The sequence below is a fragment of the Myripristis murdjan genome, chromosome 20 (genome assembly GCF_902150065.1).
Source record: "Myripristis murdjan chromosome 20, fMyrMur1.1, whole genome shotgun sequence".
Classification (NCBI taxonomy): Eukaryota; Metazoa; Chordata; class Actinopteri; order Holocentriformes; family Holocentridae; genus Myripristis; species Myripristis murdjan.
The window spans coordinates 11342942-11355903 of NC_043999.1; the positions used below are offsets into that span (position 1 = coordinate 11342942).

At 40.6% G+C, this 12962-nt stretch overlaps 1 protein-coding gene across 1 annotated transcript in view; it reads left to right on the forward strand.

Moving 5' to 3' along the window:
- Positions 1 to 12755: 12755 nt before the first annotated feature.
- The window catches only part of malrd1 (MAM and LDL receptor class A domain containing 1), a 55229-nt gene continuing 55022 nt past the window's right edge, over positions 12756 to 12962 (forward strand). Inside the window, exon 1 of the mRNA XM_030079563.1 lies at positions 12756 to 12927. Coding sequence (XP_029935423.1) covers positions 12756 to 12927 — 172 coding nt within the window. The remainder of the gene's footprint in view (positions 12928 to 12962) is intronic.

The following is a 12962-nucleotide window of genomic DNA, read 5'->3' on the forward strand; positions in this document are numbered from 1 at the left end:
TCTCCATTCTCCAAGAACCTTGGTAGTAGGTAAAGATTTGCCAGAAACCCCTACTCTGCTGAAAGATAAAATACAGCCTGTGGCTCTGTCTCCTCCAGCAGCAAAGTGTGTGTCGCTCCACTAAAACACGTGTGAGAGTCACATTGTGTAATGATGTGAAAATAGAGATAGGCGCTCCTCAGGCTCTGTGGGCCTCAGCTCTGGATCCTCCTCCATGGTGTTATCAGTCAGTGCAGCCAAATTACCTATAAGGTCAATCAGTCAACCTGGGGGATGTAAGGCTTGAGGAGCTGCACTTCACCCCTTTTTGGTTGGGGCATTTGTGTGTTTGTATTTTTTGTCCATGTGGTTATTAAATTTCAGTTACCTGTCCTATTTACCCTGCATTGCTGTTTTTATGATTTAACTTTTACCTTGTGGACCTTGGCAGGAGGCTCTGTAGGGGAGAGCTGACATTTTTGTAACCGTCTGTTCTCCTGTTTTTATGGGAAGTTTAGATTTAGCATTGTAACCTTTTCTTTTGTGGGCACTTTCAGTATTGTGGATTTGTTTTGTAGTTAGGGGTGTTTGGTTTGTTATGTTGGCCTGAGGCTCTCCCTGAAGATAAACTTATGCTTCGAAGCCGGGCAATAAAAGTTTGGAAACTTTAACTTACTGACTCCTCAAATCCGTCATCTAGTTTTATGTTACTCCCTTTATCCCCTAGACCAACTTGGGGTTGTAACAGTTGATTAAAGGTCAGTTTCTTACCCATACACTGCAGTTCTGTTTGCTACACCATACAGATGTTACAGGTCCTCCAAATCTGGCCTGTCAATTCCTTCTCTGTTTCCATCAGTGTATTCTATGCACATTTTGGTTGATGGAAACAGCAAACTAAGAAAAAAAAAAAGGTTTAATACTCACTCGAGGTGGTTTTTGCCTTTGTTAATGTGTGTGTGTTAATGTCCTAAATGGCAGATGGAAACACTTTATTGACAGCGATGTATCGGAGAGCCGAGGAGCCGCCATTCCTCTGTCAGGCAACAAACACGACATTGGAGGAGACTTTATGCTGCTCTGTAAAATGCTGAACTGTGAACTGCTTTGAGGAGGTGTGTTGTCATGCATCACCAGGCAGAGAACACCTCCCCTTCGTGATTAATCACCAGCCTGTTCATTCACCACATAACTATCAAAGAGCTACAATAATTGTAATACAGTCCACCGTTTTGTAATACCGACGTCATTTATCTGTATGGGCCATGCAACAGCAAGGGAGCCCAACTGATTTTGGACTCTAAATAAATCTGAACTCGAATGCACTTAAAATATGCCAGACATTTTGGATGGAAACCCAGATAATGAGCACTTCACTTAGATTGTGCTTTTGCAAAATGAATGACATGAGCAGTGATCCAAGGCTGAAAAAATGTTTTGAAGGCTGCATTATCGACACTCTTTGTCAGCTCCCTTGCCTGCTAACCGGTGGGAATCTCCATTTTTGTATCAGTCATCAACAAGTTTTCATTAATTTTTTCTTTCTCTTTCGCTCATTACCATGGTAGATGTTTCTGACATTAATAGTTCTCTTAAACATGCATTGCAAATTGCAGTGGGGTCTGACGATATATACTGTAAAATGCCCAGGTTTCATTCTCATTTATGTGCAACCTTGGCAGTGTTCTTGGCTGGGCTTGTTCAGGCTGCTGCTGATGCCTTATGTTAATTAGTGGATTAATAACACACCAGAAACTTCGCTCAGGCTTTTAATTTAATGTCTTAGCTTTAATTCATGCTTTGGTTGTCAGCATAATCAGTTCTCTTTATTTACAGAGGCTAAGTGACTAATCCCAGAGAGGACACAGGTGTTATTAATATACACACACGTGCACAACACAAAGTGCACACAACAAATAAAAAATGCTCATGCCTCGAGGATATATATCTTGCTGTAACCCTTTCATGTGACATGTAGGGTTCTACGTTACTATCCCCACTACCATGTCACTATCTCTGCCCCTGATATAAAACAGCCTCTCGTTTAATGTCTTTCTCTTAACCACGTCCATCAAATTTTAACACCTTATGAAATTTCAGCAGAGCTTCCCACTTTATTAATGTCATGACCCCTCCTCTGTGTAGTAAGTGGGACTTGCGTCATTCCAGGCACTGTTGTTTGGGCAATGCTACACATCTGGAAAATGTCGTTTTTTCAGAGAAAGGAAAAGATGCCTGATATTCATACTGGCCTTGAAATGAGTCTAATTTGAATTTTTTATTTTTAGCTTATTCTGAATGAATTTCAGGTTTGCAAAGGTTAGAAAAGTATAAATCGGGAAAAAAGGGAACAGTTCAGAAACGGGTAAATTTAAATTGAATATGTAACTTAACAGATTTCAAGGTTCAAGGTCAACGTACACATATTTATCTATGTCGAGATTCAAGATTTTTATTTGTCACATGGATGAATGTACAAGTACAGCAGCAGTGAAATGCAATGGCAACAACTCCAGCACTGTGCAAGTAAAATAGATAAAAATAAAAATAAGATAGAAAGTATATATATACACTCTTATATACAATCCTATATACAATATACAATTGACATTAAGTGTATTTGTAAATGTGTGCTCTGTCCATTGTTGTTCAAGTTAAGTCGTATTGTTATCCCCCTGATTCCTTGACGTAATCTCCTTTTTGTAAAATACCTGTAGATTGAGCATAAGACTGTCTCCCATTCAAAAACTGAATGTACCTTTTTCAAATTCTCAGCGCAAAACAGTGTAAATTGTTGATGCATTACACAGCTGTTTAAACAGTACATCTTTTAAGATTGCATTCCCCCCCTTCATGTATCAAAGCTCTGTTAGAATGAAAGTCCATTTCCAGTTTTCTGAATACAGACCAAACTGCTGTCATACTAATATCCTTGTAACAAACACCATATGCTCAGCAGATTGGAAAAATGCATGCCTCTGGCGATTGTATGATAGGACGCTGAGCAGACAAAATACCCTTTTTGCTTGTTGTACCATTTTTTTTTTTTTTTGCATTGTTTTAAATTGAAATGAAACACTTTGCTTGCGTCTCATTCCACAATACCTAAAGGAAATCAGCAAATGAGATCGGAGCTTTTTAAAGAGACAGAAAAGGATGCACGATGCTGTTCCATCCTGACCTGACAAACATCACATAGTTGTAAACATAGCATCACACAAGGAGAGACAACTCTCCAACCTCTGCAGTCTTGACTGGACCAACCTGTATTTTATCAATGACTGCAACCACATTCCACTAATGTACGCCAGGATAGATGTAATCTGCCCGGCAGCTTTTAAGTTCACTAACTTTTGAGTTCATTCCCAATGTCAGCGACTGATCATATTCTAACTCCAGCACTTTTGTTACTTATCTCTTCTAATTTAATTTAATATGCCAATTCCTTCTGAAGCCGTCTTTTAATCCCTCTCTGTCCAATCTCTGTTCTTAGGGATAAAACATCTTCCCAGTGCTTATTCTCCATTCCTTACCGACCATTCAGAATCAGAATCAAGCACTCCCATTAATATTTATGTTCCCTTTGCCACCATTCTCTGCCCAGAGATAATCACTGCGCCAGCACTCCTGATTAATTCCCTCAAAAATTCAATTTGGTAGATGTGTTGTGGAGCCAACACTTTGGTGACATAAGTGCCCATTTAAACCTGTCCTCTTGCTTATTCTGCAATATCATTTGCATTTTACAACGATGTGCAATCTCTGAACCTTCACTTCCCCATCCCCCATTTCTCTTCCATCACACATACAGGATGATTGTGCCAGTGATGGCCTGTCATCTGTGCTGCAGCATGCCGTCTTTACATTAAACCTCCCAGCATGAGAAAGTGGTTGAATAGGCTTTTCAACGCATGCTCACACACAGCTTCACTATATATTACATTTTAATGCAGGCAATATCAAATGTCTAATATCAAAATTAATTGAAATAGAGATTGGTGCAGATGTTGTTGAATTAATTTTCTCATGAACCGAACAGCTACAGTGCAAAACCTTCTCCCTTGAAATTACTTTTTGCTGGTAAAGTCAAATTTCACACCTGTTTGCCTTGTGTTTTCAGATTCATCTGGATGCAATATGTCACAAACAGTCCAGGAGAGAGATTATAGGCATTATTATTATTATTATTATTATTATTATTATTATTATTATTATTATTACATTATATATATTATTATAGGTTTGCCAAAAGCAACAACAGTGTTAATAGGTTAAGACAGCCAGCTTTCATGCTTTATGTGTTTAAACACACCCTTATTAAAATTAATTCATCTTACTAATCCATTACGAGTTGTTAAACTTTAAATTAAAGCAAGCAAAGATAGTCTGACAGCCTTTAACAGAGCAAGATGCCTGAAATTTCAAAATAGTTTTTATGTTCATTACGTTCTGTTGGCTGTACTGACTCTGCTGCACGCGCACGTACACACCCTTGATAGAAAAAGCACTAAATGGCATTTTTTTTAAAAAATGTTTGTTTGTTTGTTTTTTTTATTTTGGAGACAAAGTTAAACATGCAGACAGAATCTTTTTCTAGGCTTTGCTCTTTAAATCTATGGCACCAAAAACTGAAACCTCCCCTGTTTTCACATACTTAAATCTATGGAGTACAGCATGTTGAAATCTAGAGTTTCTCCCAGCTTCACAGTGAATCTTTTGCGCCCTTTAAAACTACTTTAAAAAGTATAAGTGCATTTATGTTACTGTGTTATTGCCTTGTTATGACTCTGCGTATGAGCTTTCTTTATGTTGGTGGAGAACTGAAGCTTGTTGCCCCCTCTAGTGGTTCAAGTCTCTTTGAATTGTATGGTGATTGCATTGCATGAGACATTAAATAAGCAGGAGCTACAACCCCTCACATAAACATCTGCAACAAACTCTCTGCTTCCAGCTCCTTTTCCATTTGAGCCGACCGCTCAACTGCACTGCTGCTTCTTTCAAAAAGGAAAAGAGAAGGGTATTGAGGTGAAACAGAGTGTGGCTCTCATTACATTTATCTTAAAAAAGAACTGAAATGCCAACAAAAGATTAGAAAAAAGAGCAGCTAGAGGGGAACCCAGATAGAAAGGCCTTTTCTTTAGAGATAATTGTTTCTCAAGGAACCAAATATTTCACACTAATAAAGGAGAAATTAATTTTCCCTCTCCACTTCAAAAGAGTTGTAGGTCAGCATGGCTTCATCTTTGACCTTGTTCTGAGGAATTGCAGTGTTTGAAGTGTGTCTGTCGATCTCTCTCCCAAATTAAGTTCCCTTGCCAATGGCAGGGTTTTTTTTTATTTTTAATTTAGGTCGCTGTGTCTGATGCCAGCCGCCACTGAGGATTGGATGAGGTGGCAGAGCAGGTCAGTGTGACACAGCTGGTCTAGTCTGGCAGGGGACAGAGAACTGACAACAACCTGAGTACACACAATCGGGCTTTGACTCCACAAAAATAATGAATGATACACTGAAACCTGCTTGATATGTAGAGTTATCTGAGACTTTGGAGTAAATGGAGATTTTTTTTTAACCAGTTAATCTGAAACTGTTCAAAATAAGACCAGACTGGTGGTAAACTGCCTTTGTCTTCAGATGCGCAGCCAAGTGAATATTTGAGAGGAGCATGGTCACATGAACTTTTGAGTCTTAATTCCAAGCAGTTGCACTCTGACACATACCCATAAATCATGTCTCAAAAATGCATAAAATCCACTATGCGAGGTTAATAGTCCCTTGTCCATGTAAGAATTACCCTTTTTGGTTTTGTTGTCGGCAACCAGTGTCCTTGGATTTAGCGGGAGAGAAAAGTGATATATTGACTTTGACAAGTTAAAAGCAACTCCTCCTGAGTGAGCACAGTGAGGTTACTCAGGAGAGGAAACACTTTCTCCGTCAGAACCTGCCGGAAACTCTTTGAGCCTATCCGCAGGAACTTCACAGACAACAGGAATGTCGTAACAAAAGCCCTGAACCTTTGGAACTTTTTTTTTTATGCCTATCAGACTTTTCCTGGCTGAGTAGAGTGCATCACCCAAATCATCCAAACCAGTGGAGCAAAGACAGATCTAATGGCGCTGAGACATGGTGGCACATCTTGTCTAACATGTGCTCTGGGTTAGGAGCATGTCACTGCAGTCTCTCCGTGTATTTTCTCTACACTCTCAGTGGGAGAAAAGAAACAGAAGTATAATATCTAACATTAACAATGGTATTAGTACCCGGTCATGTGGAACTTAATCAGTCCAGATAAGCTGCTTTCCTTCGCTTTCATTTTTCTTTTCATTGTCCTCTTTTGACTGCAAAACACAGGTGATCAAAGCCCATCATGCTCTAATGTGAATTCTCTGAGGATGTAAAACACATGGATATTTAAATGCTTCAATATTTAACAGTAGGATATCACCAAAACAGATACCCAGTTCATTATAACGTCAGAAAGTTAGTGATGCATAAATAACATCTAATGCACTGGTTTTCCAAAGTTGGGTTGGGGGACCCCAGGGGTGCTTGAGGAGATTCTGGGGGTCCTCAGCAAAATGAGGAATAGTTTAATGTCGCTGTAAGTTAATTCACTTGTTAGGGTATTAAAAAAAAAAAAAAAAAGATTGATTATTTTTTTACCTTTTTTTTTAATCTCACCATTTCAAATCTTGTTGGCAAGATTCAAATATGGCATCTGAACAATTTAATACTAAGCACAAACCAAAAATATCATTCTATATGAAGGTCCCTGTGGGGCAAAGTCAGCTCTGCAACTTAATGAAAGTCAACCTGTGGGTCTGGAACATGAAAAGGCTTGAAAACTCCTTGACTAATGGACAGCATGTGTGGGTTCTCAGTCCATAATGCCCAAAGAGTGTGTGACTGTGACTGTGACCGTGTGTGACTGCAGGTTAATGTGAGTATCTTGTGGTCAACACACCCTTTCCATGCCTGGGTTGTTTAGGGGACAGCATGAGGAGTTTTGCATTTTCTCCACTCAGAAAACAAACCCTGGCCTGGTAAATATGGCTTGGATTTTTGAGGAAAATTCATCTGAGGGAATAACTTTCTCGCAGTTTGTAAATCTGTGTCAGTTGATATTGGTTACAAGCCTGAAAATGCAGGAAGTCTGCCACCGCAAATGGATGGACTTGAAGATTAACAGCAGCAGAGCAGGGCAGCAGCACTGAGGCCAATCAGCCACCATCCTGAGCGACAGCAGAGGTTTATTGTCTCATATTAAGCGTGTCTTTAAGCCTTGACATTCGGTTCTTTTAAGGCAAAATTTATGCGTGTATTTTTGATCATGTGCAGTGGCTGCGCCGCACGAGGAAGTCAGCATTAAGAAATATGGCTTTTCTACAGCCAACATGTTCATAACCCACACGCAGGACTCACAGGTATTTACACGGATGCATGTAAATGCCTCAATTATACTGATGCTCCATGAATTCCTGCAGCGATGTCAGCTCATTATTCAAGCGCACAGGGCTGTCATGGTCAAGGATTCTGCTCCTTCCCCTCGATTTATATGAAGCAGCAGCTGAATATCAAAAAGGTTCAAACTGTCAAATGATTTTTCATTTACAGTTCCTCGCCTACTGGAGTCCTGCTGATATTCCCATGAGCTAAAAGAAGCCTCTTTGTTTACAATATTTTAATGTATTCTGAAGAAGGCTGGAAGGTGATATTTACATTGGTATGAGTAATTCAGATTTGTCTTCAGGATCTGTATGAATTTCTGGTATAATTAAGATTAATAAAACTCGTCCTCCCTGTCTGTCTAATGAACCTCCTCTCTCATAATCATTAATTAAGATGTAATTATTTAGGTGATTTACTTTGAGAGCTAATGACCTAAGGGAGAAAAGACTGGTCTCTGCGCTCTGTCAAGACTGTATCGTACTCTGTTGCGTTATTTACAGAGTGTGTCACACTGATGGAGCTGGTGCTTCACACCAAATCAGCTGCTAATTAGGTGCAAATCAGCGCAAGGGTGGATTTACTGGTTTATTGTTGATGTGATGCATGTAGGAATCAGGTGGCCTGCAGGGACTTCAGCTGCTGTTGAGCCCAAATAAGGTGAATAGTTAAGCTGATGAAGGATTTCAGCTGTAAATAACTGACTATACAACAGCTCTACACTGCGAAAACTCCATAACGTGAAATTCAGTGTTTAAATATTGTTTTTATTTATTTATTTATTTTTAAACCAGTGAAAAAATTGCCAGTCGGATGATGCAATCCTACTTGTTTCCAATGCTAATCAACGTATGTCCACAATTTTCTTGAATCGAGAGTCATTCTCTTGACTAGTGTGCTGATCTGCCTCATGCTGCCTTGTTTCAATGTATTTGCAAAAAAAACAAATCCTGTAACAAGTGATATTGCATTGAAAACAAGTGGGGTCTGATCCCACTGGCAGATTTTTTTCACTGTTTTAAGCAAAAGCAAGATTTTGGAGATTGAACACGACTTGTGAAGTTGGATAATTTTTTGCAGTGTCTTCTGAACGCTCTGTCACAGCCGCTGACCGGTGGCAACATTATGGTGAGACAAGGATCCAGCCAATGGGATGCGAAAGACTCAGGTGTTTGAGTCTGGCTTCACTTCTCAAATTCTCCATATGGAATCATCAGCGCTTCTTTGACAGGTTTAGATTTCCTGTGTGAAGCTGGAAGCACGACCACCATTTACAAACCGCGACAGGATCATTCTAGTCACACCTCCTCGGTTTGAGGTGCTGAGGCAGACGCACTTCACCAGGCATCTCCTACTGGTGTGGAGATTAAACCCCAACTCATCACTTCACTATCATCACTACACCCAGCAGGGAATAACTGGAATGAGGTTGAAAAAAACCTGAGCACATAGATCAACAGTAGCATCTTGAAATCAGAAAGGCTGGATTTGAAAATGTGATGCAAATGCTCTTCACTGTCAATGCATTCTAATTAACAAACTGTCTAAAGGCAGTGGGATGGAAAAAATCTATTATGAAGACAAATGATGAAGCAACATGATTTAACGTTGGTTTCTTTTGCCCTTCTTAGAGCAACGGCACCCTATAAAATTTTATTTTATGGAGAGCTGTTCTCCAGTCCCACAGGAACTCCTTATCAGCCTCCTACCTCTGTGGAATGGGAATATTTGTTGTGAGGTAAAAGTGTGTGGTTTGCCAAAAGTTCACAGCCACTTCAGTGGTTGTTTTCATGTTTTTTTGTGTATCTATTTTTTTTTTTTTTTTTTTGCCACACTTGGGTATTACCTATTTGTTTAGGTGGTGCACTGCATCTCAAAACACCAAGCAGAGCATTTATTTGTACGCCCGGCTGCCAGCAGACTGTCTGTTCAGTATGCTCCATCTGTAGCGTTATTTTCAAAACCTGTGAGATAATGGGATTTTTAACTCCCATTCTCCAGTGCAGGTTGTGTGCCAGTGTGTGAAGGTAACCTCCCTCTCACCATCACTTAGATGAAACATCATCAGAGTGGCAAAACTGGAGGTCAAAGGCAATCTTTCCAATCAGCCAGGTTACAAATGAGAACAAGATTTAATCAGATCTATGTTTTAATATGTGCCAGAACGCGTGGGCAAAACAGATTGGTCCAAATCTCGGACAAATGGTTGCAGCGGTTACACCAGCCCCTGGGACTGGAATAAAATGTCTTTTTTATTTAAGTCACTTATGCCAGTGCTTTGGTTTGACCTCCAAGTTGCACAAGAAGGTGAATTGAATCACAAGACTACAAAATTCATAAGCTTGGAGATGGAAAAAAGGGATGATACATGCTTAGAACTGTCTTAAACTGGGGAGGTTAGCAGAGCTGCAGTGCCAACTTTCCTTGAACAAATGTCACCTAATGTATGTCTCCACTTTCATTTTAAACTTTTATCACTTGCAGAGGTGGAATTTTTTATTTCATCCCCCTCTTATCCTCTGCATGGAGAGTAGATCCTTTATGTGAAGTAAAACTTTACAATACAAATGTCACAAATATAGACCAGCAGCTTCAAGACCCAGCCACTCTTTGCACATTTGTGCCTGCATGAAAATGAGTCCCTCACTTTACAAAGAAACCAGCTTTGTTCTGCCCTGTTGGCATGACTCTTTGCTGCCGGAGGCTAATGGCTCCCTTAGCGAGATCAGTTAATTGGGCTTATGAGTCACGATGATTTGACTAAGTTGCTATTATGTTTCTCCAGCACTTTGCTGTCACAGCCTCTTGCCAACATATTTAACATACAGGGCCTATCCACTGGGGTCACTGGGGACCCCAAGAACAAACTAGTTTAAGTCACTACCATCATAGTAAGTTGTTTCTTCTCAAAACAGTATTAGTTATGTAATTAATGTCAATGTAAAAGGCTGTTTTTAGTTAATTTACGATTTTGAAAATCATCTTACCTTAAGATGAGCAGTATTTCAGGTCATTGCATCTGTCTGTCTCCCTCTAAATGACTGTTAGAGCCCCAACTCCAGCCCCCCTCCACACACGCGCACGCACACACACACACACACACACACACACACACACACACACACACACACACACACACACACACACACACACACACACACCCAACCCCACCCTCTCCCCCGATAGTACATGATGCTTTAAATTATGGCCCATGGCAAACATGAACTCAGTAAATAGTAAGTAATTAAAACAGACACAGAAAACAATTATTTGAGGTCATGACAACCTGACAACAACCTGTTACAACCTGGCAAAGTCAAGAAAAACTGGAATGATAGAACAAAGAATCTGCAAAAAATGACAGACGTCTGCCTCTGTGGTCTGCAGGTACCTCAGTCAGTAGGATTAAGGTTGAAATTGGCTGAAGATGGCTTCCGTGCTTCAGGTCCATTAGTCCATACACTAATGATGTCCTTATTACGAATGGGCCCCACTGAGTCCGCAATATATGACTCTAAGCACAAGCTATTATAGGCTGTTCATCCCCTTGGAACATTTTAATATCTTCGTCATTTACTGACATTTTTATGCTGAGTGAGTCACAATGAGGGAGAGCAGAGGAGTCCTGCCGTCTGCTAACTTGTTCAAGGACATACAGAAAGAGTTGTAGGGATCAAACTTGTGATCCCCGTATTGTGACATGGTTTCTCTTCTCACTTGGCCCGACACTCTGGATACCACTGCCAATACAGATCAATACGTTCATGATCCTTTCGTTGTTTCATTGGTCCCTCGTCCCCCACTGAGCTGTCAAACTCACCTCCCGTCTCAAGGTTAATTTCATTTGAACTGCTCTACCTTGTGTATTGGCTTGCTGCTTGTCTGTTTCAGGTGCTCTGCGTATTGATTGCCGTGAAATGAAATTACGTCTCACTGTAAAGTGGGGCTGGGTCCTGCTGGAAATTGCTGATGATCCACTTCTGGTAGTTCATGTTCCCCGCCAGAGCTTTTCTGCCCCTTTTTGGATGTTAAGTCTATCAGCGTTCCATTAGGAAGAACTAATTTATCTTATCTGGCCAACAATGTTGAGGACTTGTCAGTATTCAGGCACCTCATAGTTTCCACCTACACTCAAAGCTCAGTGGACACACTCTTGATTTTTTAATTATGCCTTACATGAGCAGTAGCTGGTAAAAGCCCCGTGTGTTAAAGGAAGAGAAATTTGAATACTTACCTACTGTTTAATTTTTTTTTTTTTTTTTTTTTTTTACTAGAGAGTAGTTCACACACTCGTACATGCAAACATGCACTTACAGAACACTCAAATAACTATCTGGTTTCTCTCTATATTTCTATATATATTTCTCTCTTTATTGTACTTGGGAGCACTATCACTTTTATTCCTAACTTTAAAGTTTAAAGTTTGCCCAAAACATTAAAAAGATGCACTATGTTCCCCTTTGCCCCTAGTGCAATAAATCGATCCAGATTTCTGTGTGACATGGTGAGGTTTTCCTGTCTTGCGTCACCCCAATACAATGGGGCTGGATGGGTATTGTTTTGCTGGGAACTATTTCCTGCCAAAGAGCATTGACAAACTGTATCTATCTGCCTCTAATTCAAACCCTCCGGGGGCAGACAGACACAGTTTGCCCATGTTCTTCAGCAGGAAATAGCTACCAGCACAACTCTTTGCCCGGAGTGCAGTCGATTTTGCCCCCCACCCATGACGCTGTTTTTGGCGATAGCTGTTGCTTTTGTGGTTCTCACATGGAATTTTTGGATCGTTTGAGCTCCACAAAACAAAATCCATCCAGCCCCATTGTACTGGGGTGGAGGGAGACAGAACAGAAATGGACAGACTGTGCTAGGGATGAATGGGAAAATATCTCTTTTTCTTTGTGAACTGTTCCTTTAATTCTCGACACTAAAACTTCACCCTTACCCTTATGCTTACCCAAACCAGTTCTTGTGATCTCAAACCTAAATCTGAGTCCTAACATTGAACTAGCCCCTTAAGAACAGAGAACAGGCAATTACAAGCACGCGCACACACACACACACACACACACACACACACAAATAAGCTCACACATACACCTGCACACACACCTTATTGAGTAACAGCCATAAAACCCATTTATTGCCCTTTGAACCATGCCTACAGCTTTAGCACACGCACATACAAAATCAATTCAACCAAACTGTATACAGTGAAGCTCTGACTCGACTGGAGTTGTCCTTCATTCTCTGCCTACAACATGTTTCGCTCAGAGGTGAAGCGTGACAGGGCGGTCTAGTTCTAGTTATAGGACGAGGAATATCCGAGCTGATGACGCTGCTGTGGCCAGTCTGTCTGCTGGCCTGCTCTCTGGTCCTCGTCCCGGCGCCTGTCAGAGCCTGTCCAGCAGGGCAGTTCACCTGCGCTCAGGGATCCTGTGTGCCTGAGGACAGTGTGTGCGATTTCACTAACAGCTGTGAGGATGGCAGCGATGAGGAGGACTGTGAGTGAAACAAGAAAAATTATTTTAATCTAAAT